We start from the raw sequence: 27,418 nt of genomic DNA, 5'->3' as shown, positions 1-27,418 counted from the left end.
AATAACTGGCCAAAACTGACTTATGGTAAGCACTCTAAAGTCCAGTTTTCAGAAAATTCTACTTTTTCCTGCATGGAGACTGGGAAATAGTGTAAAATAGTTTCAAGACTGAAAACAAACCAGTTTTGTTTATTAGTACCTTTTAAATATGAGAACAACATTTCCTATTTAATTACAAAGCGGTTAACTGCCTAGTAAAAGCTGTCATAGCAGTGACTTATGTAAGGAACAAATAGTTCCTAAAGCAAAGCTCTTTAAAAGAGCAAATTCAGCATCTAACATCTTTGGAATCCTCGTTTAGAATACTGGAGGAATAAAGGCCCAATATTCCTTTTTCTTCCTCTCTTCTCCCTGCCAATATAAAAGAACAACAGGTTTTTTTGTTGTTTTGAAGGAGCCTAAAACTCTTCTAGCTTTCACTGTCACCAAAACCCAAACCACAAGCTAGCTCTTTAGCTCTATTCAGCATTTTGCTGTAATCCAGATTTAAGGCATCATGTGTTAGACACAGTCACAAGACAGAAGTAGCTCATAAATAGCCTACTGTTTAGCAGTTAAAAGTTGTTTAAGTATCTGGACTCAAGCTTAAAATAATCATCTAGTATATTCTACATTACCATGGGTAAAGAAATTGACATTTAATTTTTTTTTCTGTTCCCCCCTTTTTGCACGTGTGTGGGAAATGTGGAATAGGGCAGGCAGTTCCCCCCCCCCCCCCCTTCAATCCTTAATTTGGGATAATTTCATTTGGAGGAATTTAAATCTAATGCAGATTTAATCCAGCTTGATGAGTCCAGTTGCACTAAACTCATTTGTTGAGCAAGAATGCAAGACAGACGGTTGTAATATTGTACTGTTTCATCATACCTGCTTCAACTGATGCTATGAAGAACCATGCACTGTGGTGGTGTATAAGACAGACTAAATTAGGGTAAACAGCTATTCAAACTAAGCTAGCAGACCAGCAAGCATCTTTGACCAGCCTGTAAGAGATCCTACTAACCAGCTCTTAGCAATCATCCTGACAGCTATTGCAAAACTCCAACATAGTAGGACTGTTAATTTTAGCTTGACCAGCAAATGGTCATTTAGATGCTTAGCTCAAATGCTGGTAAACATATCCCTTCTCTCAAGCACTGAAACAGTTGGGTTTTTTAGTTTTAGATTAGATGGTATCTTTGAATACTAAATTACATGTTGCCATGCAGCCAAAAAAAAAAAAAAAAATCAGTGATTCTCTGAAGTACTGTAAGACCTATATTTCAAGCTGGATACCAACTCCCTTTCAATGAGTTGTTTTCCCTCCCTTAACCAGCCCAATCAAGTGGTACTGAAAGGAGTAAGCAAGCATCTATTCTATTTATTCAGTGATACATCAGGCTGACAGTTACAGGTCAGTCTCCAGTACTAAAGGCTAGTCTAAAAAAAAAAGTAGTAACTTTCTGATCAATTTATTCTTGTTAGCCATCTGCATTAATGGAATTGTAAAATTTGTTTTGAACATGAGTTAAATGTTTTCCCCATTCTAATTTAGTTTTTCCAGCATCTGTTTAGACCTCTTGCAGAGTTGGAATAGACAAGCTGAATGAATGAAAATTCTGAATGCAATGCAATTTAAGTACCCAGTTTCCATGGTCCTGCAGAAGGGAGCAAGAAAGCATCTTTAGTAGTAGCAAACTCAGGCTGAGCAGCTAATGGAATGAGCCTCTAGTGACATTTTACTAAGGCAGCTGGAGATTTTATTTTGCTGTGGGGCAGCTCATGTTGAACAGGCCTGATGCAAGAAGCTACAGAAAGACTTAAGACCATGCTATCAGACAGCTATGGTAAGAACCTGTGAGACAGTTTTTAGCAGGCTCTGAACTCCTAGTATCAACTAGGCCATAAGATTGATTTATGGAGGACAGAATCAACAGCCACACTGATGTTAGCTTGCTATGAAGAGTTGCTTCTTTTTAGTGTCATTGGGTAACATCACTTGAGATACTACAGTTTTACATAATAGTATAACATCCATAAGTTCCTACATTTTCAGTTTGAGACATACTTAGACTCATAGCTTTTTTTTATTACAGAAAGTGCAAGAGAAGTTTATATACAAGACTAATTGCATGACTGGCTGAATTTGGTACTAAGGCTGTCTTCAAGTTGACTTTCTTAGCTCTCCAGTTCAGCAACTGCTTAGGTATTTGATTTAACAATACTATTTCAAGTTTATACTTAGCATTAACAGAAAAACCTCTGACACATCAGCCATCACCACTGGCCAAACATGTAGCTGTTACAGTCAGTTATAATCAACTGATTTAGAGATCTGTTAGTAAAGAGGTTCTTTAGAAAAGGCACTGTTTTCAAGAGATTGAGGACTACCTCACATTAATGGCACAGAGGTGGTACACCTGTTTGCAAGGAATCTAGGCATGGAGTAAAGTCATGATTGTCTTTCTGCTAACATACTGGAAAGATGCCATATTATACCACATGACAACTCAAACTGAGCAACATCAGGGACATTCACTGATATACACATGCAAGAAGCCTATCTGCTTGTTCCATTTGTCTGCCAAGCCACCTTAATAAAAAAAAAAAAAAAAGCAATCCTAGTAGATTTCCCTCCCTGAAAAATGCCAGATTAGCACCAAGACAACAGTTAGTGTCCATGACTACCTCAATGTTCTGCAAGAAGTGTTTCAGCTTATCTGACCCTACAGTGTAGACCTCTAGTACTCGGGACCCCAGCAGTTCTATTACAGACCCTACAGTTAGTCCCTTTATTACATGTTTATGGCAGAGTGCTACTTTTACCTTTAGTTAAATGGACAAGTATTGGATTTTTTCCCCCCTACCATACAGTTTACATCTTTGTGGCTCAGAGACCAAGTCATATGTCCAGTCACCAATTAGGAGTAGTGTCCACTTCACTTTACAACTGGCTGCTGTTGTGATAACATGCAACTGACCTAATTGTTTAGAGCATGGAGTTTTAGCTACTAATTCAATCCCCTTACATGAAGGCAGCGTTTCTTCCCCAGGTACATTCAGTTCCTATATTTTAGGACAGTAAGTGCCACAGAAAGAGGAATTGTGTTGACCATATTTACAAGATGCACGACTTAGTGTTGCTAAGCTCTTCTGTGGAAGATTGCTAAGAACTAAAGTAAAATTAACATCCACCAATTTGAATTTGGGTCTTCAGCATGAGTCCAACTTTCCATTTGCTTTGCCCTGAATTATCATCTTTGCAGCATGTTCTTTGAGGGTTCATGTTTCAATCCACCTGGATAAGTTTTAGATTACAGACATCATGGAACGGCAGCAAGAGTGGCAGACAGCAAAATGAAACAAGTAGAAGAGTCATGTTGAGAAGAGGTCCAGTTATTTCATTTGTCCTTTTCTGGTTATGCCTAGCATGATGAAAAGGACTTAAGGTTAGAATGGCTATAAGTTATAGTTTTATTGCTTAAACTAGCTTAGAGCCACTAAAAACAAAAACTAAAGCAATAAATAGCAACACTTGTCTTCTGTTAGAAGCTAGACAGTATTTCAGGGGAAGACTTAGAGGTGTAGCAGAATAGATTTGCTAGTTTGACAGTTCATGTTCTCTAGTCAATGGTAAAAAAGTTTGAGTTACATTAGTTTCTAGTGACAAAAGCTCTAATAGCCCTTATCCTGTTTTTACTGTAATTCACCCAGAGTACAAACCTGCAATATCTAGGGGATTAAACTTCAGAAAGCTGTATAGGGCACTGTGTGCTAACACTCTCCTAAAGAGATATCAGACAGATTTTAGTTGGCCCCTCTGAGTTTTTCCAGCATGTTTACTCATTAACTTTCTTCAAGGAAGGGAAATCTAGATCTATTGTGGCCTTGAGATTTAAGTCCATGGAAGAATAAAAGTCTATTTCTAACAAAGTGAAGCCAACTAAGGCTTAGCCAGAATGCAGCTATATACAAGTCTGAATAGAGGTACTCTAGCAGAAGTGTTCTTTTAGGGACCATTTGCCATGCTTCAGAGGAGCATTAAGTTAAGCCAGTGTAGTTTTTTAGCCAGCTCTTTGTCAAAGGTTTTCCAAATCAATTTCGGAGAATGAAGTAGGTTGTCTTATTAGTGGAAGACTTACCTGATCTATGCAAATGGGTTGCCAAAAGGATCACCAGAAGGTGGTTTCTGAGATTCCTTCTAAGAAAGAGAGATCATAGGCCGTTAGTGGATTTCCAGGTTTCACCAGATTTATTCTGCATGTTTGTATCAGATAGTTCCTGTTCCAAACACCTTCTGGAAAGAGAATACTGCAGAGTGCCTGCTAAATACACATTAACTGTACTGCTTTAACAAGAGAGAAGGGCTCTAAATCCATGTTAGCAGTTATCCTAGTCTGAGGCAAGGTATCTTTCAGAAAAGCCATGTGTGCTTAATGAACACTCATTTGGAGCTGAGCCAGCAGAGTCATGATGAGGTCTGTTTTAGCCAAATGCTAGATGTCTTAAGTCAGCATTCTGGAACTGATCCAGAGTTTCCAGCAAGGGCTTCAAGTGCTGCATCCCAAATAGAGTGATGTGGTAAAGCCACTTCCTCCCCCAGGGGGTACTGAACATGGGAGCCTCCCATTTGTTCAGCTAGAGCACTGCACAGTCCACACTCAGTCTACTCTGCAGAGATGTAAGCATAGCCAAAGTAGAAGACTTCTGCAGCTACATTATTTTACAGTAGTTTGTAGAAGCTCCCAATACAGGGCTGAAGAACTTCCTGGTAAGGCTTACAGCTTGGGAAACTGGTTACAGACTCCTGGGGGTGGGGGGTGTGGTTGGTTTTTACTACTTACAGATGAGGCACTGAAAAGGTCTGTTTCAGCTTGACTTTCAAACGGGCCATCAGCTGGCAGCACAGTGTGTTGGGGAACAGGCTTTGGTGGTTCTAGGAAAGACACACATACTGCTATATCACTAAACAGCTTTAACAAGTACTCAGCTCTGTCTGTATAGCAACACCAAAGCTCATCTAATTAGGTGCACAAAAACCCACACAGAAGTTACTTTGAGTGGCCTCACAATTTTATCTCCTGCTTGTCCCTCAGTATACTTAAGCTAGATGGGACTTCTAACACTATACAGACCTAGTTTACCTCAGTCTAGTCAAGTAGTTTAGGCACTAGGTGTCAGTGTTTGGCCACTGACATTAGTCAATTCTTTAGCACTATTAGGGGAGATAGCCCTTCAACCCCGTTTCAGTAACCATTAAATCAAATTTTTAGTTCTATCAGAAAAAATAGCTGCTCAGGCAGTAGGATGGCTGATCACTACCTAAGCAGAAAAAAAAAAAAAAGATTTTTCAGTCATTTTTGGCAGACAGCTTGCTAGCTTCCATGTCATCATGATCTGTACTATCTTGAGGAATGCCTACGTTACTACTAAAATAATTGCTGAAAGATCCAGAAGCACCTGAAAGGCTTTTCTGCTCTCCTCTCCTTGCTGGTACTGCAGGTGGCTTTGTCAGCTGGAAGTCTTTGAACATTTCCTTGACATCCTTCATCTCTCTATCACCAAGTGGATCCAGAGCAATAAAAGCATCACTCTCTCTCTTAGATAGCTCCCTCTGAGGTGCAGTTCTAGGTGGTGGCTGAGGTGGGCTAGTTGTTGACATGGAGGGTAGTACAGATGAGGTCTGAGCAGGTAGTGTTGAAGATGGGAACACACTACTCTGGAAGGGATTTACAGCACTGGATGGCTGTGCCCATGAAGTAGATGGAACTTGTGCTGGCTGTGCCCAGAGACCACACGTCTGAGAGGCTGCTGGACCAAAAGATGCAGGCTGGCTCCAGCTTGGCACTGCTTGAGTACCAAAGGCAAGTGGTTGAGTAAATCCTGTAGGCTGAGCAGACATCAGACACACAGGAAAGACTGATGCAGCCTGAGTGAAGGCAGATGTCTGTGCACTCCATGGTGATGAAGTTACTGGCAAGCCACCTGGGGGGGAGATTGTTGTTACACAGCACTTCAGTGATCTGAAGACCTCAAGTAGGAGTGTATCAATTCCAAGGGTACCAGCAAAACATTTTTCATGTGCTGTTTGCAAAAGACTGTTGATTTACACTTAAAATTAAGTCATTGGAGGGGGGAGAAGGGGGTTAACATTTTTTACTTGGCTCTGTTTTGGTCCTAGAAGAACAGAATTCAGGTTGATAGAACAGGAGTAGGAACATAGTCCCAGCACAAAAGTGACAGATGTAAGTATTTACCATATAGTTACTTCTATGTAAATGATTACAAGACTCTGCAGTAGTGCTACCCTGGCCTCTCAAGTTGTGCTTGGCACACTTGAACCTTGTGTACCTGAAGCAGCAAGCTGCTATCAAAGTTTAAGCAAAACACCCTGTTCTAGTTAGGGATGCAAAGTTTAGGGCTCTATTCACAGAATTTAATAGTGTAGGGCATACAGCACATGGGTTAAAGGGCAGGGCACCGCACATGAAGTAAAGGACAACTAGAATCCCTGTGTTGGTGTTAACAGATATCTTAGACTGGAGCAAGAGCTTCACTTTGTGAACTAACCTAGACCAGCCAATGGAGGTGCTGTGGTAGGACTTGTTTTGAAGAGGTCCAGTGGATTAATTGGCACAGGTCCTGTCTGTGCCACTGAGGTCAAGCTGAGGCTCTCTGTAGTTGGCACAAACAAGTCTGAGCTAAATAAGTCATTTGATGCAGTCTAGAAAGAAAAAAGCTGTTGTGAGATAGCATGGCAAAACACATGCTAGCTTGATCAAGACCCACCAGTTCAGAGCTACAAGCTTATTTCAGTTACAACAGAGCAGGGAACTTTGATGCATCCTTTAGAGACCAAGTATAAGAGTTTCAAGTCTCACCATTTTGTTCACACCTACTGAGATGCATGGCATTAAGTAGGTATAATATACAGTAGTTACAAGTCAACAGCAGAAGAATAAGGCTTAAAGTGACTGAATTATTTGCTAGCATATGAGCTCTCCCCCCCCCCCCCCCCCCCCCCCCCAAGTCTGCAGTGACCTCTGCAGTTGTGGCAAGGTCAGCAACTTAGTTTTGCATCATTTCAGTGCAAGACAAATGCAGCTGACCCAGAGCCACCCTGTGTCTAATCAGGCAAGTGATTGAGATTGCCCTCAGTAGGCAGGTACTGCAAAGCTACATAGGTTTCTGTAAGCTAGTACTAGTACCTCATTGTTATGAAACCACAGGCTGATGGGCATACAACTATCATAACAGGTTCTGACATTATATCAAGTGACAATATACATAGCAGTATACTTACCAGACCTTTACAGAAGTATGGCAGCATTAAGGAATAAAGTATATAATTTAGTGATCATAGCTACTATGAAGCATTCATGAATGTTAGAATGTACCATGGCTGCAGAGACATTAGAGTAAGCATGGCAGGTGAAAGAGTAGATGTGCTGTGAAGCTGTTTAGCCAGTTACATAGTATGAAGAAAGAAAAGCTTCCTTCACCCAGTTTAAGTAACAGCATGCATATCACCATTAGTTTACTTGAACATTGTTCACCTTGACAGACCTCCTTCCTCTTCCTGGCTTGGTACTTTGTGGTGGTGGGCTAATTGTTATAGACTCATGTGACATGAGCTGGATATTGCTTTCAGAATCCAGCTTTACTCCATTCTGCAGAGATACTCCTTTGGAAGGACCTTCCACAAACAGGTTTGACAGGGCTTTAAGAAAGCCATTCTGTTCTCTCTCTGGTACCCCATTTGGAGTTCTTGCTGCAGGCAACTTAGTCCCAAATGGCCACTGGTTTGTTAGTGCTTCTTGTTTGCCAGTTCTATTAGAAATCTGGTCAAACTGTTTACCAAAGTAGTCAATATCACCATTTGGAGCACCATTACCCACCGGTGTCAAGGTACTCAGACTTTCCTTCTTCTGATCAGCAGATTTTAGAGAATCAAATAAAGGCAGTGCAGGTTGGTCTGGCTGTGCAAAAGGATCATCACTGAAAGGATCTGGATTAGGTGTGGGAAAGAAGCTGAGATTGGTAGAGAAAGAACTCTCAGGCAAGAAGGGTGGCTGTGGCTTTGGTTGTGGAAGAGAGGTTGTGATGCCATTCAAGAAGAGATCTTCTTTTACAAAAGTCTGTTTGGTTTCAATTTCAGAGTTTAGATCCACTAACAGAATCTCTTTAGTTTCCTATTTGTTCAGAAAGAAAAAAATAAGGTTAGCTTTATGTATTACTTGCTGCATAGTACACAAGCTCAAGGAAAATAGCTGCAAAAGGAGAGATCCTGGTATCCAACACATCATACTAATAAGTATTCAATGTCACAGTGAAGTTACACCAAAGCTTCATCTTTAAGCCATTAAGGCAAGTACCACAAGCTGTGGTCAAGTCACAGCTACTTAGTGTCAGAAGCTCAATGTTAAAAGCACCTGTTTTAAGATCCCTTAGTTAAATATCAGATGCTTGTTCTACAGCCTAGAGACTGTAGATTTATTAAGCACTAATTGTACCTAGGCTTTCACTTGAGTCAAGAAGCCCTTGTTGAATTCTAGTCCTTTGTTTTGACAAGTTGTGAAGTCACACTAAAGCAGTGTGACTTCAAGTTGCAGTCTCAGCTTTGGAGTAAGATTAGAGAGCTATTTGCAGGTGGAAGGAGGTGAACATGCCATCTCTCCACCAAGCTGGCAGTAGAAGGGTAAGACTTAGTCACTAGCTGGATTGACGCCTATTGCAGCACCAATTGGATCATGGCTGGAGGTGGCTTATAGTGCTAGAATAAACCAGTAGGATTTTTGGGGGTCACACTGAGCTGTGACAAGCTAAATGCATACTTTTGTGGAGTTAGGCCACATCTTGAGCTAGGGCCACCCATCTAGGATGGCCAGGAGTCCACTCTGAGGGACTTAAGTATTTTCTTGCCCATAAAATGAACTTCAGCTTTAAGGGTCTTTAGTTGAGTTTCTGTAATAGCTCTCATAACAGCAGAGGCATTATTACTAGTACATATTTCTAAAGGCATCTGACTAACAATACAGGATTATCTGTCACAGTCTCAAGTAAACTCTGCTGGATAAGAATGTTATTAGCTACTCTAGTAAGTAGATACTATTATAGCCCTAAGATACTTGTACACTGATGATAGCTAAACAGATGTCTCAGTGAAGCCAGAAACTAGGACTAACAAAGTAAAAAACCCATAAAAACCAAAACAGATCTATTGCTAGGACAAAGTTTGTTCTCAAAGCAAGAGCCAAGACAGCTAAGCTAGATTCTACTTACTGTGGGACTGCTCAGATCAGGAGGAGTTGACATATCCCCAAACAAGTCCATCTGGTCAACTCCCTTGAAGCCAGAAATATTGAAAGAATCAGTATCTGTTACAGTTCTTGCAAGAGCAAGAATCAAGCATTATGCAGATCTATTGTAAACACATCTATAAATACTGTATTTCCCACACAATGTGGAGACAGTCAGTTATGAACTCCTTAATGGCATCAGCATAAAGCTCTAAAACTTAACCTACCAGTTTCAGTTTGTCAGCTTGATCAGCAGGTAGTGCTTCGCTACCATTCTGTAATAGATGGACAGTGTCAATAATTGGAATATCAAAGCTTGCCTTAAGCAAGCGACTTGCAGGCTTGAAAAAGCAAGTAATGGAAAGAGGAAGTATGAGGGAGATCACTACTTAATATTAGTTCTAGAGACCCTTTTTACTCCCATTTCCAATGCAATTGGGCATCTGATGTTGCCTCCATAATGCTAGCAGAAAGTCAAAGCTAGTTGCATTGCAGCAGCATACCTAATCAAGCGAGGCTGAGTTGGAGTGACTTACCTCAGTCTTACTTCTTCACTCTAAAGAAGAGAAGGCTTTCAGTACCTAGATATCACATAGAATATCCAAAGCCTCTTGCTTTGGAGAGCTTACCAGATCTAGGAGGTAATCAAACTGCTAGTACAACTACCAACCAATAGCCTCAAACGATCCTGGCTCTAGACAGACCTCAGTATCAAGTCTCACAAGAGCCCAAAAACCAAGCCAAAGCTGAAACAAGCTTTATTTCTATGCGGACTAATGCAGTTTCTGTAATTTTACTTGCCTTTTTCTTGTCTTCCTCTTCCTTCTTCTTCATATTATATATTAGCTGGAAGAGGTCCTTAAGATCAACAACTAGAGGCTCAGCCTGAAAAAGAATGTAGATTTTAGGCCATGTACTACTTCTACTGAAGCAAGCTGTGAAGTCCAGGGAGCAGCAAGCCAAGCTTTCCTAAATGGTGCAACACTAAGGTTGAGATAACAGGAAAAGCAAGAGTTTAAATGACTGTCTAGTCTCTGCATAAGAGAGCTTATGCGGAATCCAAGGGTAATGGGGCACAACCAGCTTAGAACTGTTGTTAATTCCCCAGGGAAAGTGACTGTACTTGTGCTAAGCTTGCCTTATTTTTTTTGCTAAAAGCATGTAGCACAACATTTCATAAGTACATAGCAAGTCCTAATCACATTTCCTCAAAAGTGCAAAGGGTATCCAAACCCTCTGGTAGTCTCCTGAGAAAAGCAATTTGCATCCCTCTTTTCTACCAACTCCAACACTGAAGCTGGAGAAAGCTTCTATAGCTAGTACTACATTTATTTTAAACACTATGCAAATGGTAAATTAGTAAGATTATCACCCCAAATGTGTATAGCAGACACCAGCTTTAAGTGATATCTGTATCAGGATAGAAATTTAGTGTGAATTAGAAAGGCACTGCATTCCCTGCACACCCATTAATGGGAATGTTTTGGGTAGCTGCTGAGATAGTGGCAGGTTCAGCTACACTGATTTGGATCTTTTGCTTGAGGCACATAGCAGCTGTGTCAGTATCTGAGAGTAGGACAAGTCCTCCTGTTCAGGCACTACCTTTAGCTCAAGCAGAGAATCTATTGAGCAGGTCTCACTATTTACATGTGAGCATCATCCTCTCCTAATCAAGGGTTTTAGACATGCAACTGCAGGAAGAGCCATTTCAAGTGTTATCACCTTTGACAACTAGTACAGCTGCAGCAGTCTAGAGCTGCACAAGTCCTTACTTATCAGCTAGGCAAGTTTGTGTTGAAAACAACTAGCAGCAAGTCAAGATCTTTCTACAGTTTGGCTAGGCTTATAGGCTGGCAAGCAGCACCCCATGGTGAAAAGCTCAGAGAACAGACTCCACTCCAGAGCACATACAGAAGGCTTTTGTACTTGATCTACAATTCCAGTGAAGCCAGTACAACACAGGACTCTGATAAACTAATAAAACAGGCTTAGGAGAGGGTGTTACAGCTATTACTAAAGTAATAACATGCTCCAACAAGGAATCCTTCAGTCTCACCTGTAGTGGGTCTGAAGCTGCCAACAGTTCTCCAGGAGGGCAAGCAGGGATGTGTATGAGGAAGTTACTAGCTTTGAAGCCTTGGCTCTTCAAGTCATTTTAATGTCTTTATAATAGTCATTATAATGACAAGCTAATAAATTATAAATATTCATCTTAAGTTCATGTCATTTAGGAAGCTGCATAATACTCAGCAGTAATTCCAAGTACTTGTTTCCGTACTGCTTATGCACAGCTTCTCTTCATAGAGGCAGGCCCTGCATATGGGTTTCCCCCATGCAGAAATCCTGTAACAGAAAGATCAGAATCCCTCCCAGAAGTAACTCTAAGAGAACCAGACCTGCCATTCATTGGCCCCAGAAACTCTGTTGCACAAGACAAAGCATCATGAGAACTAGACTAGTGCAGTTCTAACATCTTTCCTGCTAATTCTGAGTGAAGCTCTAGATATCGGACTCAAGAATTAGCATTCTCACTGACAGCAACAGGCCACTGTACAGGAAAGCCCATGATCATGGCTCCATTCATCTCACTAATGACTTCCATGGTGCATGGACATGTTAAGCAAGATTAATCATAGTAAGCAAGGCTACTTGAGTGTTTTTATTCTGGACTACAGAGAAGCTGAACAAGATAAAAGCTACTTGTGATACAGTCAATTCCTACTGCCCTTCTCTAGGAGAATAACCAATCATCTGTGCTGATGTTCCCCTACACCTCATAGGGCTACTAGCAAAACACTACACCCTTATCAGATATTAAGTGTTTACACAATAGCATTACTCACAGCAAGTGAAAAAGGGCCTCTGATCCATACCTGTTGTGCTGTTTTTATTGCAAAAAATTGGTGCTGGCCTTCTCCTCCACAAATATAGCCAAAGGCACGATTGTCTGTTACATCCCGAGCAATAAAGGAGACTTTGTTTACTGGATGCTCATGCTCTATGACCTAGAATGGGGGGGAAATATTAGTTTAAATTGCAGGAGACATAATAGCTGCTCTTCTCTATAGCTAGAATTAAGATTGTTAGAAGGCTCCAGTTCAAGACTCAGATTTATCAGGCTTTGACTAACCACAATAGGATGTAGCTATCTTTCTGGCAGGAGGCTTCAGCTTTACAACCCATTCCACAAGCCAATTCTTATATGCAGAAGGGGAGCATGATGCTATTAATGAATCTAGTTCAGATTGGCCTAACTTCCAAGCACCTCACTTGCTTTAAGAATCACATTAAGAGAATGAGTCATATCTTACCCCAGTTTTCTCATCTATTATCTTGATACCAGAAAGGGAGATGTTCACCCAAATCTTCTGTTTGTGTTGACCTTGGGAGCGGGCTGCCACTGCCATTCCCTGAAGAGGATGAATATCAAAGTATTGATGAGACTTCTGTTAGACTGAGCTTTAACTTGTTTCCTTACATTTCTCATGAGCCCATGGCTGTGACTGTACTAGTGCTAATCTAGTTATTCCTATGCAACTGTACAATTAGAGCAGCATTCTTCTTGCAACATATGCCTGACTAGGTTAGAAGTGATACCTCAGAACTAGATTGTGTTTCCTCTGTAAGTGTTTAGGAACTTTAAAGCTTCCTATCTTAGTTCACAAAACTGCTGCAGTAGCAGCATCCTTACCAGCTTTTGTGGCCTGATTGAAGCTATGTGAGGGTTCTGCTCTCCAGAAGTAATCATCTTTGTTGCTGCAGGGTCTCATTTATTCTTTGGCTTATCTATATCTCTTGTGTCACCATTGCCATAGGATGCCAACTTGTGCTTTGGGTTCTTATGTTAAATTGCACAAAGTTCCCCCCTTCTCCACCCAAAATCCAAGCTCACTATTTGTGGTTAAGTTCATGCTATTAGCATCCATATTGAGTGCCAACAAGAGACCCAAAGGAGTATTCCCAAGCCATTAGAGAAACACTGTCCTTTGAGCAAGGGGTTACAGCTTTAGAAGTAATGTCCATCTAGGATGGTGCTGTTATTACTATGTTACCATTAAGCTGTATTTTAAGTTATGCCAAAGTGATCATTTGATCAGCTTTCTGAAGGCTACCCAAAAGATATTCCTTACATGCCAGCTCAAGCTTTTACCTTCAGCTTCATCATTGAATCCTGACTCATTTTGTCACCTCTTGCCTCTGGGACATCATCAATGCCAATGAGTTTAGCTTTGTATCTTACACCATCACCTTTGAATCTGGCCAAGAGAGATTCATCTGTCTTTTCTGGCCCTGGAGACAGAGAAAGGTTTATGGTTGTTTTGGGTTTTGTTTTTTTTTTTTTTAAAAAGATAAATCTCTGTTGTGGCTTTGGGAGCTTTTTTTTTTATATATAAAAAATACATCATTAGTACATATTAAAACTGTCCCTTGAGTATAACTGAATAACAACCTTAGTCCTTCCAGTAGTGCACGCACTGCAAGATAGTTACTCCTTTAAGGTTACAGTGTTCTTACAGAATCTGGCCTCAGTTCAGAGTGGAGCCCAATGCTTAGTATTTGGGGACTTCAAGAACAATTGTTTGCCACATAAGTCTAAAATATTTATAGGCAACAGCCAAGTAGATTTAAGTGCTAAGCAACAACACCAAGCAAAGTGGTACTTCCCATGGCCATACAGGATGTTCAATAAGCCTTTCAGATGTTAGCCTGTAGTTCTGGCAAAGTCAGATCTCTTCTTGGCATGCAAGAATCACCTAGTCCCTATGCTAGAACTTTCCATCAGCACCATCATTTCTACAAGTCCTGGTACCCCCATCCCTGTAATCAATTGGTATTTTAGCTATATTTGCTATTTCCACTGTTCCTACTACTCAGAAGTGTTTGGTTTTCTTCTCTGCATGCTCAACATACTCAGAGTATGTACCTCTGAGGTAATTACACTTACATGACCTAATATAGCAAAAAAAATCTACTATCTGATCTACAATAATTCTCATGAAATGAGTTTTCTAGCTTCTCTGGACTAGAATCTGTATCTGTGTCCAGCATGTCACTCCCTCTCTAGAGGGAGGGGAGGAAGTGAGTTCAGGTTCAGACTGACAGCTACCAGGATGGTCCTGGGTCTGGTCACCTCCTCAGTAGGCTTTCATTTCTCCAGGCTTTTGGTGACTTGTCAGATTCAGCAAATGAGTCATTTAACAAGTGGAACTGAGAGCTTCAGAGCTTAAAGCTAGAAAAAAACCTTTCAAGCCAAAAGCCTACCTTCTGGTTAGATTTATTTTACTAGCTTATTTATTCACTCTTCCAGTCAGCTTGAAACCTCAGAATTATTTCAACTATGGTGTGAGAGTGATCTTAGTTTTAGGTAAGTGCAAAAGATTAAGGAGACTAACTAGAGGAAGTGTTCAAGAGGTAAGTATTCCTTACCTTTCTTTTTTTCCTTCTTTGAAGGTTGTGCTTTCAGTGGAGCCTGTTGCTCAGGCTGGCTGTTGATAGTAGTAGTTTCAGTAGACATGATGAGATGGTGGTCAACTATGCCTGCTGTAGTTTTTAAAAATCCAAATAACAATCAGTAGGCAGGCATAATATTTTACCTTGAAGAATAAATATTCTCATTAGACCTGTTAGTCCAGAGTTTTGTTTGTTGGTTTGTTTTTTTTGCTGAACACTGAAGCCCATTAATGCCTGAAGACATGCTCTCTAGGAGCTGAGCTTTAGGACATTCTGCCCAGCTCCATGCTGGAAAGAAGAAACAGCAAGCAATCTCAAGGCACTGAGTCCTGCCTGTCAGTGATCCTGCTTCCCCAGTTTAGTTGGCAGAGCTACACCCAGCTCTGGTGTTATACAGCCACAGTAAGTATCTGACTCTGAAGTAAAGTTAAGGGGCAATAACAAACAAATAACCTAGGAAGGAGCAAATATACACAAGCAACTGTAAAGTGGTAGAACTCCAGATGGACAGCTGTTATCTTTACACTCTAGTCATCCCTCCATTATTGCCATCTGCCTCCATCCCATGGAGGCCAGACCACTTATTCGCATAGACTGGCAGCCACAAAACCCCAAGGTGGGGGAAGATGGTGTGGTGGGTTGACCCTGGCTGGATGCCAGGTGCCCACCAAAGGCGCTCTATCACTCCCCCTCCTCAACTGGACAGGGGAGAAAATAAAACGAAAGGCTCGTGGGTCGAGATAAGGACAGGGAGATCACTCACCAATTACCATCATGGGCAAAACAGACTCGACTTGGGGAAAATTAATTTAATTTATTACTAGTCAAATCAGAGTAGGATAATGAGAAATAAAACCAAATCTTAAAAACACCTACCCCCCACCCCTCCCTTCTTCCCAGGCTCAACTTCACTCCCAGTTTCTCTACCTCCTCCCCCCAAGCAGTGCAGGGGGACAGTGAATGGGATACTGTGGAGAAGCTCAGACCTGTGTGTAAGACAGAGATATTTGCAAGGGTTCAGCCATTCTCAGTGTTAACAACTCAGTTTGAGAATGTTAATGACAGCTTTCTGGCCAGTTTACAGGACAAACTCTCCTATCTGAGGTCTGGCACAGCTCATCTCACCTGGTGAGAGCTCACAGTACATGACAGTTATTTATCATACCTTTGGAAAACTCAGTATCTTTGAGAATCATATCTCTGGAGCAAGAGAATTAGCTGCTAAACTAAGAATGTAAGGATAAAGACTGCCTTAATACAGGTTCATATTTTAAATAAATACTTCTTGACATCTTAGTTAAGCCACTAGACTAGCACAAAATCCCCTCAGGCTTTACTTTAAAATTTCACTGGGGCAGGGAGCAACATTATGTAGCTTGAGCTAGCAGTAATTAGTCTGCTTGGGGTACAAGAGTCTCAGCCACAACTAAGTTTGGATTCTATGCTTTAGACCCAAGTTAAATCTGCGCTACAGTGCAAGGTATGTGTCACACTTAAGTTTGGCTTTTCTTAATGGAAAGTGCTGGTGTGGTCTACATGCAACTAACTAAAGTGAAGTTAAAATCTTCTGTTTGCAGTTCTTGCTTGGAGGCTTCCTTTTGCAGTACTCGGTCCCTTAGACTGCAGGAGTAAGAACAGTTCTAGTCTCTTGTTGCCTATTACACTTGAATTCTGAGTTCATCTGAAAAGAGCCAGCCAGCAGTGTGGCAGGGTTAAAGATGCATATGCTTTCATGCAGGGACAGTCATGCCTTCAGTTATACTGGCATAGTGAAGAACAAGATCATTCCCACAGCAACTGTGTCAGCAGACTGTTAAGTGATGTCTTTTGAATCTTCTCCATGTAGATAAGTCCATTGCTATCACCACAGCTTAATTACTTGCTATGCAATTGTATGGTCCATTTTAACTACTATGCTAAATGCACTATTTCAAATGTCTTAGACTACAGATTTCTGGATGTTGCTACCCTTGGAGAAGTGCCCCAAACTCTTGCCTGTATCAGTAGATACACACCACATTATGCTCACCTACTTTTCAATTTATTCCAGAAAGGGCTTGTTAAGAAGCCACTAGTAGCATCTCCCTCCTTTCCTATAGGGACTATCCTGTGAAGAGCAATTACTGATCACTCCCCTTAGGGGAAGACCATTTCAGGCCCTCAACACATAGGCCTTGAAGTATAAGCTGTTACCTACTATCAAGTCAGGCAACTCTCCATTCAAGCATTGTACTTAATTTCCACACATCTACCCTGGGAAAGTCAGCCTTAAGACTTTGGGCATACTGTACTCTTGGTGTCTTCTCTGAACTCCCTATAAGGAGAGCTGTTGGAATTGACAAGACATCCTTGAAATACCTGTTTCTTAGCAAGAATTGAAGCACACACCAAACAATTTTGTTGAGCAACGTTTAGTTTCCCTTAAGAGATGCTTTCACAATTATCCCTTATTTGAGCAAGGGGTAGCAACACAGTAGCTACCCTTAATGATTAGATTTTTTTTTGTCCTGTCCACAGGGGATTGAGAATCTTTGTTATGGCTGTAGTCTGTCACAGTATTTAAAGACTGGGCAATAATCTTCACCCAACAGACAGGCTTTTCCCCCTCAGCAGACAAAGATAATTGCCTTAATGTTGATGAAAGGCTGTCTGAGAAGACATTAGGGACACTGAAAAAAGTCAGAGGCAAGACAGATAAACTAAACATCTGCTCAGCACTCTAATACTTTGTCCTTTTCACAGCCAATGCTCCTCCTTTGTCCCTTGATACTGCAAGTACATGATTCAGCTTAAAGAGTTATTGCATGTAACTATTAACCACAAATTAGAATCTGATACTGCCAAGTGCAATATAGCCTGTTAGGATGAAGTAGTAACCAGAAGCATAGCAATAGTTCAAGTGCTGAACATGCTTCCAAGGCAGGTTGTTCCCTCCCCCCCTTCTTGAAGAGTTAGTCAGGTTCTTCTGGTTAGAAGGTTGTATCAGGACCTGCACAATGTATCCTTAGAAATCTCTCTAGACATCATGTTCTTGACAGAAGAGCTGTTTTCAGAAGGCTAGTAAACTGTCCACTTGAGTGAATTCAACACTTAATTTTTTCAGGCTGAAGAAATAGACAAAAGGCTAACAGCAATACATACAATGATTAGCAAGAGTCAAAGCTGTAAAGCCAGATACATTTACCAATAGTGGACAACCTTGACTAGCAGGATTCTACCCACATTAGAAGTGGAATAGTACATTTGTGTGAGCCCCTGTATGACTGACATTTGCATCTAACAAATCCCTATGTGCATAACTGGCTATCACATTTTCTGCCTAGTTCCTGCTGCAATGATAGTGCCCCAAGTAGCCTTGAGAAGCACTAGGCATGCATTAATGAATCAGAAATGTGAGTGTGCTATTCAGACTTTTACTTTTTAAACAGGGTCATTCATGCTGAGGAGTCAAATAAAATATCATAAGTATTGTTTCATTACTAGAACACCCATTGCTCTAGCATCTGACAATGTCAGAGTTCAAGTTACAGGAAGTTTATTTAACATGACAAGATTACTATGATTTAGACGGAAAATTCCAGCTGCTTGCTCTGATGCAAGCACTACCATTAGTTTGTCTCCTCTATGAAAATAATTAGTCTGTTAAGAACTGGCATAGTCAGTGACTAATACACATGAAAGATATTAGCCTTACCTACAGGTAGGGTTATACCTGATATATATTGTTCACACTAATACATAACAAGTACCTGCTTGAAGACAAGTGGTGGAAGAGTTCATAGACAGCTTGGGAACTGTTCCCCTCCAGTTTATGCCATGCCTGGAATGCAAGAACAGTATCACTTGCCAGAAAGTTGACTAAATACAGGCTCTTATTCTGCCAAGTCTAACCCAAGCCCCTGTGGTTAGTCTTGTAAGAGAGACAACTGAAAAGGATGTTGACCTACCTTACCTGACAAGTGAAGCTATCTATCATTCCCTCAATCAGTAAGGTCTAGATTAATGATGCCCCCACCACTCAGCTTCTCCTGTGATTCCTTGATAGCAGGTTAAACACACTGATCTTGGTTTCCCCAAGTTAAAAAAACCTATTCAGCTGTCCTGTTTAGGCCATAGGTAGTTAGAAACCCAATTTGTGGTTAAGAGGTCATTTGCTTGGTATCATGGCCTTGGTTAAGCCAGACACTTGGCCTGTTGGCCAGAGTATTTCCAGATTAACAGGATTTTACTTTAGGGATCTGCCCCTACTTCTTTCATGCAACTTCCTTTAAGCCCTGTTTGATGTCCTCTCACCTAGAAGAGTATGGATCAATACTTTGCAGAGGTATTAAGGCAGCCTTATGCTAAGGGCTTCCTCTGCCAACAGGAATACCCTTTTGGAATAAGCTACAGCTGTACTTACATATTGGAGAATAGGGCACATGGTCCAGCTGTCTTGATGATATATAGCCAGTAATGAGAAATAGGGAAGGGTGACATTCATCTATTTAGCAGGATAGAAGCATGGTAATAGACACCTCAGGGAATACCACCTCCATGCTGCTCCCTTCCCTCCAGTACCTACTGTGAAGTATATAGAGATTTTATTACTCTAGTCATGTCAGCTACAGTTGTTGGCATGTACCGTTGCTGGTACAGGATCATGCCTGTGAACCACTACCCAGACATCTTACCATTTCAGTCTATTTGCCAACTGCTATTTCATCAGTTGAACAGAACAGTGTTATCATCAGTGCAGTCTCCTCTGAGCTGTTTGGTTTTTAGCAAGAACATAGAAGTTTAAACTAAGTTCCCAAAAGCACTTTCTGCACACTTGAATCACAGCCAAGTGAACATTAAGTTAACAGCTGGAACTGAACAGATCGCTCAGTTCAAGTGGTGCAATTGGACTAGTACTTTTTACCATTGTACTATGCTTTTGAGCACATCGTTACTGATGATATGATTAGTTACTTCTCAACCCAGCTACCACAGTAGCTCTATTTTGGATTTTTTTTTCCTCCTCCACTTGTCATGGGAATCAATACAGCTGTTGCAGGACTATTAGAACAGAGGTCTCAGGAGAAGTCATGACTAGTTTAAACAAGCTTATTGATATATATAACTTTGTATGATATAAATTAGCAACTATTGCCCTCTGCTTACTTTTAAGGAAGAAAGTTAAATGCTCTTCATGTGCTATTGCTATCTGGTTCCCTGAAGACTTCATCTCAAGCTGAAGGGAACTAGCACTGTCATAATCCATTTGATAGACAAGAGTTATTCTTCAACCAGGCACTTCAGTGTCCAAAGGTAGTGTCCAGACACCTAGCTAGTCTATCTCAACTTATGATTTGTTCCAGGAATAATGCAGCATCTTGCAACAGTCTTGGTAGCAGTCTTTCCAACCTCTGTGTTCAACATTTAGCATACCAACCTATTAGTTCATTTCTCAGATTAAGAAACCCATTCACTCTTAGCACCAGCAATACCACCATCTTAACTCCAGATTCTTCTTTTACAAAGAGATTGATAGATACTCTAGTATGCTCTTTCTTGTTAGATAGCTATTCAGTTGGTAACACAGGCTTATGCTTAGATTATATAGTTAGATTATCCACTAGAAGTTTCTTCATATCAGTCTTCCAGAAAGACAACATGCTTTGCAACTTGCTAAGGGGCCACTCCTCTATACCACTCACTCCAGTCTCCAGTGCTGAAGCCCTATAAAGTCAGTGGCTCCTGAGCCAGAATTCAGTTGTCTGTTGTAGCTATTGCTCAGGAAAGTATCACCTGCCTACTCACAGGATGAGGAACCTCAGGCCATGTGCCTACAGTGCCTACCACTCAATCTTCTGTCAATACTATTGTTGAGACTCACTGGATATACCAAGCAACCTGGAAGCAAAGCAGTTGTTAATCAAGGCAGCTAGTGTTTACTCAGATGCAAACTAGAGTTTGAACTAGACAACAGCTCAAACACTCCACTTCCAACTGTACTCCTAACTCCCTCCTGCCTAGAAGGACTGTTTCTGATCTTCTTACTAGTTAGTACAGCAAAGGACTCTTGCCAATAGCCATGCTTTCCCCCCCCCCCTTCCTCAGAGCAGGAACTTGACACATATTGAAGCTGTTATCATAGGTTATTTCAGCTGCATGCTGTTAACTGTCCAGTGCTGGCAGTTATCCCTTTTTGCAGTTTGGGTGTGTGCAAGCTGTACTGAGAGAGATTGCATATGTTCTGCATAGCCTATGCAGAACTGTAAGTGTTCTCTACCTGTTCACAAATGCATCTGCATGAGAAACAGGCTTTTGCTGTATTATTCTTTGAGTTCACCTAACTTAAAACCATATAGTCATTACCACAGTGTCAAGGTACTGTAGTTTGCTTATCCAGAAGGTGCTTACCCAGCCTGATGATACCATGAGCAGCCAGAAACCTGTCCTTAAACATTTGTTTCAGCAGTATTTGAAGAACCCTCTACCTAGCCCCCAGCTACTTGCTAGCCTCTGGTTACATAAACTGTTATAGTAGTCATTGGTCACAAGAGTCACTCCTTAACAGATACAAGTTATGTTCCTGATGTGTTATTAGAAGGCTGATGATTCTGTTTGCACCTTATGAAGACAGGTTCTTCTACAGCAGTTTCAATCCTCAGTTAGGTAGTATCAAGCATACTGCTTAACACAAGAGTTACTCTTGCCTTCAAGATTAGTCATTACCAAGGGCCCCAGCTCTCCCTCGTATATGTGGCAAAAAAGGCAATGAATAACTAAACAAGAGGCAAATCTAAAAAGAGGTACAGAAATATCTATACCAGAGGTAAAAAAGGATCTAACCATGATTCAGAGCTCCACTGCAGCTTCTTCAGTAGCTGTCCTACTGAACAGCTAGTCAAGTTTCACAGATTACTCTTCTGCAGTAAATGTCCCTATAGGTAGTTGTAGTTACACATTTGTGATGTACATTAGAGGAAGTTTACATTATTGCTCCTAAATCCAGACTCTGAAGTAATCCTGACCAAGCTCCCTCTAACTTTCTATCTGATGGTCTTGATATCAGATTATGTGGATGTCCCCATCCATCAGAAACATGCAAGGACAAGTGTCAGCCTTCCATCCTGCTCTAGATTTTACCTTCCTTCCATCAGCCAGACTAGCAGCTGTTTGCAGCTAGATCTGCTATTCAAGCTACCAGAAAACTAGTTCTTACTCATATAGTGACCCATGTGCCCTCCTTTAAAGCACAAATAACCCTATTTTGATGGAGCACAGAAGACAGTCTGTAAGGTAGAAATGCAGGTTGCAATATTAACACTACATCCTTAGTGTTCCCAACTTGTCCTGTCCCTTCCTAGGAAGGAAGTCTCATCCCCAAGTGTTTTAGCCATAGGGCAGGTGTATTAGAGTTCTCATAGGAGGAGACTTGCAGTTGTGCGACACATCAGCATTAAGAGTTCTGTCCTTAACTAGCCCTGTAATGTCTGAGCTTTGAGCTTTAAAGTGACATGCACCAGCTATGAAGCTTTATTAGAAGCTTTTAAAAACCCCACAGATAGTTGGGAGTAGAGGTCTGCAGGGCATTTCAGCTGAGACACTTCATCCTCAAGCACTTCACAGCATTTGCAAGGCATATCCTTTCAGCAGAGGGGAAACTGGAATGGTCTATGTCCCCATCAACCAGGGCTGACATGAGTTACATGGAAGAAGATGCTTTGTACAGCATTCAGCTGCCCAGCTTATATAAACAAGCTAATCCTGTTGAAACTGGTACCTCTTGTTTATTGACTAGGCCTGCCACTATGCTTCATCCAGCTTCTTTATAACCCCGAGACCCTTGAACCCAGATACAGCCTCAAAACCAGGTTCCTAAAGTCAGTTTGTTTTGTCAGTTACAGTACTTGAACACCTTATTCTATTTGATCCTTCTAACATAACCCCAAGTTGTATTTCTGTGGAGTCCATGCTGAGGCAGGGGAGTCATGGCTTATTCTTGGTTGTGTTTCACAGCAGAAGCTTATTAAGACCTCTTCGCATTCCTACTCCAAAGTTTCCCAGGGATGTGGGGTGTGTGGTGTCTTGGTTCTACTAATAATCCCTTAGTCTACATGCAAGAACTAGAGTTTTTCTCCAAAATCCTTGCAGATTACAAGGTACCTTCATGCTATTTCTTCATCATTTCTTTTGACAGAATCTAGCCAGCAAGCAGGGTTTGTACCATCAGTACTGTTTCCAGAGGAAGCTGGCTTCCTCTGGATGTGAAATTTATTGCTTTGTTGTCCAAGCAACTTCTTGCTTCTGAAGTGCTCACATATTGCTAGCCTTGCTGAATAAAGTCCACAAGCATTCCCAAGAACTGGGTTAACCCAGCAGGCCACACAAACATCCTAGCAGTGTAAAGGTCACCAGGAGAAAAGAGCATCAATAGGAGAGAAAAAATCTGTAGGTTTGGCAACAATACTCAGTGACTACAGCATATTATGTGCTTTTATTTACTTCTATCTCAAGCTGTCATTTTTATCCTAAACATCATGTCCAGACACCAGCCCTTGACTCCCCCTTCCTTGACACTAAGTACATTTATTTGCTTTTGCACAGAAACAGAAATCTAAGAGCTCTTTTTGCCACCCTTTGCATCTATCATATTCACCTGTTTAGAGTGCTTCTTTCTGTATCTGCTCATGAAGTAAAGGCCTTAAGCAAGAAGTATATCCATAGCTGCTGCTGGTCTGTAGTGTCCAATAATAGGTTTATGCAGGCAGTTTGACAAGTAATACTCTTCTGAGAAAGTGGGTTGTGTACTGCAGATATATAGAGATACTTAGAAACACAGCAGAAGGCACACATTGGAATGGATAACCATCTCTACCTTCACAAGAGGAAACTGATGCCAGATGTTTGACATTTGGCCCATCCTTCCAACTGATAGTGCTGAGCACAACTGCTGGTGCTCAGCCAATAGCTTTTTTTGAAGTAAAAGCACAATAGTGAGAAGTATCATAAGTCACAGGACTATCAGAGTAGTGCTCATCATTCTCCCAGTCTCCTGTCTGCAGTGACAAGTACAAAAGACCCTGTTAGATTTCCCTCAGCAGAACTATCTCTTTATTTAAGACTTGGAGCACCTGGCATTCACTTCACTTTACCCTGAACCTTCCTAAACTAGCAAACTTCATGACTTGGAGTAAAGCCCCTGTTTTGATGGTTCACCTGACATTCATTTAGCACTTACATACTCCTTACTATTTCTACCTGTCCTGGTTTCAGCTGGGACAGAGTTAACTCTCTTCTTAGTAGCTGGTACAGTGCTGGGTTTTGGATTTAGTGTGAGAATGATGTTGATAACACTCTGATGTTTTAGTTGTTGCTAAGTAGTGCTTATCTTAAGCCAAGGACTTTTCAGTTTCCCATGCTCTGCCAGCAAGCAGGTGTGCAAGAAGCTGGGAGGGAGCAGAGCCGGGGCAGCTGACCTGAACTAGCCAAAGGGGTATTCCATACCATGGAATATCATGCCCAGTATATAAACAGGGGGGAGTTGGCCAGGAGGGGCGGATCACTGCTTGGGCATCGGTCAGCAAGCAATTGTATTGTGCATCACTTGTCTTTTCTTGAGTGTTATTTCTTGGGGTTTTTTTATATTCCTTTTCATTACAATTATTATTAGTTAGTAGTGTATTTTATTTTACTTTAGGTATTAAACTGTTCTTATCTCAACCCATGAGTTTTACTTTTTTTCCCCTTTCCTCCTCCCCATCCCACTGGGAGGGGGAAACAGCTGCAGTGCTTAGTTGCTGTCTGGGGTTAAACCACAACACTACCACTTGTGTCTCCTCCTCCAAATCCAAACTCTGAGTTACTATTAATAGAAATTTCTGCTTTAGACTTGACTGCATCCTTGGACCATTCAGGGAATTTTGGAAGCCCAATTATACCTCAAGAGCAGTTCTGTTAGATGCGACTGCAGTGATTCTTTAACATACATGGTGGATTACTCCCTCAGACAATCCCCTTCTCAGCTGAAAAGATTTCCTTTGGTATCTGATTCACCACCTACTGCCTCACCCACCTCCTGGAAGGTCCTATAATCACCTAATGGAAACTGATCTGAAGACCTACTAGCATTATAACTGCCAACAGGTCACGATCAGACACCAGGACATGTTTTCAATTTACCAGTGCCTGATAAGTCTTCACAGCCAGCTAGAATACATAGCTTCATAATTACTTCTCTAATTGAATCTGCATCTCTATTTTGCCTATCTACACAGGAGTTCCCATCCCTAAGCATACCTATGCCCATTCCTTAGCATGGAGTGGGCAAATCTAAACCTACATGCTCTCAGATTTGGCCCATTTTGGGCAGTCTTGTTTATGGAAGTTACAGAAGACCTCTGAGGCAAAAATATAGCCTTTTAAGGCAAACCAGCTTCATTAAGAGAAGATGGAAACAATTCCTTCCCCCTCCCCCCCCTAAAGTTAATCCTACCTTACCAGTGGATTTACATGCTTCCCTAGCAAGTGCTCAAGTAACCAGCCTCAGCTTATCCAAGGGGTAGAAGCTCTGCTACTGAGAAGTCTAGCTGTATTAGCAACACCTGCATTTGTCTTACTGCTCAGAGCACAGGCACTACCCCAACATAAGTGTTATCATATGATGATCATTGGACTTGAAGCCTCACCAAATGAGAGGTTAGTTTTTCTGACAAGATAGAAGACTCATTTCTGTTAGTCCTGGACATCTTTAACTATACTTATTTACTACAGACACAAGTAGCATCCTGAGATTCACCAGCAGATAGAGGGGTGCCCAGCAAGGATGCTCTATCCAAAACAAGAACTCACCCCTGCTTCACAGCACCCTAACCCTTTCCTCCTCTCCACTACTAGAGACATTCTTTCATCTCAGTTAAGTGAAATTTTGTGCTTCTATACATATTTTTTTTCCATGTCTTAATCCCCTCCTCTCCACGCACACAAAAGTGAAAATGCATGTTTAATTTGCTTTGCGCTCAAGCTTCCTCAGGGCGCTGACCCTACTAGACCCAGAGCAGGATGCAGGCAGCTTCCACTCCGTCTCAGCCAGGACATACTCCCCTGCAGCCCGGCTCAGGCAGCGCCGAGCTTCCCCCACCGCCCCCGCGGCCAAGCCTAAACGCTCCCGGCACCCTCCCCCCACCCCTCCGCGCTACCAGCGCCACAATCTCGCCGGCTTTCGGTGGAAAAGCGCAGCCCCACCGGCACCTTTTTCCCGGGGCTGCAGTAAGATGCGAGTAGGCGAGACAGGCTGAACCCCGTGGTTGGAGTCCCCCCTGGCGCCCCTTCTTTGTTGGCGCCCACCACCCGCAGCCCGGCCGCTCTAGGGGGCTGGCAGCCCGGGAAGCCCCGCCACAAGCACCGACTGTCACGTCCTTGGGGGGGAAAAAAAAGCTCTCCCTTTTCCCCCGGTGATAGCCCCCGCATGCTTTGCGAGAGCCGAGCCCCGCTCGCAAAGCTACTTACAGGCTAGATCCGTGCCGCTCCGTACATGATCCGATGACTACAGCCAGTACCCTGACTGGGACCGGGGGCCCGATTAAATATTCAGTTGTACTCTCGCCTTCAGATTAGTTAGCCACTCACAGCGAGAGATATGGTTTTAATCAGATGCTGGCAGCTGAGGACTACCCAGGAATGTGTGATGATGTTTTTGCTGCTTGGTCTTGGCTACTCCCCCTTAACGTGTCGGTGCTCACAAGCTTAACCCCTTGCGAGCCGCCGCTTCGGCTCCTGCTGCGGGTGGGAGGGAGCTGGGGCCCGGGACAGCCCCCTCCCAGGAGGGGGTCGGAGCCCCACGGAGGACACGCCGGGAGGGGAGTGGGGTGGGAGACCGGGGGACCCTGCGGGGACATGGAAACGTGTGGCACCCACAGTTTGCAGGGCACAGGTATTTATGCTTGTTAGGCAGCAATGGGCCCAAAATGCTCTTCTAGAAAATGGGTCCCCTCATGTGTCTGTATAAACGTGGGTGCGGTGATGGTGTTAAAAAGTCCAAGTCTAAACCAACAGCTTTTTTTTCTTTTTTTTTTTTGCAAAAACACCAAAACCAAAATACCACCCTCTCCCCTCCAAATCTGTGGCTAGCTGAACCAAAATATTGGGTTAGTGCAATTCAGTTTCTGGGTCACATCCAGACCTTACCTTTGTACTTCCCACTCATCTTTATTCAAACATCTATCATGTTTTGTTTCCCAGTGCAGTACAGCTGTTTTCCAACTTGTATGAAAGAGCCTCTGATAAAAAATCACATTTTTGTCCTTGTAGCAGAGCTTCTTTTTTTTTTCAAGGCTGTAAACTTAGCCTAACATTTATTTTCTCAAAACAGTGCAAAATATTTCTGTTCAAAACTGTGATATTGCCCTCTACAGCAATACCCAATTTAAAAAGAGAAAAATGAGCAATATTTTCCCTGCAGTTTTAATACATTTGTTTGATATTTCTAAGTGTTTTGGAAGAGGGAAATATTTAATACAAAATGATTTTACTACCGGGGAGCTCAGGGCTCAAAACTGGTGGATGCATTTGGTCATCATCCACATACAAAGCTACCAAATGATACGATACTTTCCTTGATATAGTGTGGTACTCTTTTTTTATGACTGACCACTCAGGCCTGGAATAGCAAAAGTGGTAGAAGCCCTGTGTCTGAGGTGACTAAAAGCTAGTAGTTGTGT

At 41.9% G+C, this 27,418-nt stretch overlaps 1 protein-coding gene across 1 annotated transcript; it reads right to left on the bottom strand.

Annotated features, from left to right (window-relative positions):
* Positions 1-1,738: 1,738 nt before the first annotated feature.
* On the bottom strand, positions 1,739-26,296 carry LOC127029295 (disabled homolog 2-like). Its single transcript, XM_050914858.1, has 15 exons — positions 26,208-26,296; positions 18,479-18,549; positions 14,706-14,819; positions 13,429-13,568; positions 12,590-12,688; positions 12,152-12,283; positions 10,080-10,163; positions 9,506-9,553; positions 9,262-9,324; positions 7,536-8,171; positions 6,550-6,703; positions 5,440-5,964; positions 4,824-4,915; positions 4,122-4,180; positions 1,739-3,404 (listed from the first exon to the last, which is right to left on the bottom strand). The coding sequence occupies exons 2-14, from the start codon at positions 18,507-18,509 to the stop codon at positions 4,127-4,129; spliced, it is 2,172 nt and encodes a 723-aa protein (XP_050770815.1). The 5' UTR covers positions 18,510-18,549; positions 26,208-26,296; the 3' UTR covers positions 1,739-3,404; positions 4,122-4,126.
* Positions 26,297-27,418: the final 1,122 nt, after the last annotated feature.

The sequence above is a fragment of the Gymnogyps californianus genome, unplaced genomic scaffold (assembly GCF_018139145.2).
Source record: "Gymnogyps californianus isolate 813 unplaced genomic scaffold, ASM1813914v2 HiC_scaffold_98, whole genome shotgun sequence".
In the NCBI taxonomy this organism is placed as follows: domain Eukaryota; kingdom Metazoa; phylum Chordata; class Aves; order Accipitriformes; family Cathartidae; genus Gymnogyps; species Gymnogyps californianus.
Note: the sequence above shows the minus strand (reverse complement) of the source record. Positions and strands in the feature narration are given on the sequence as shown.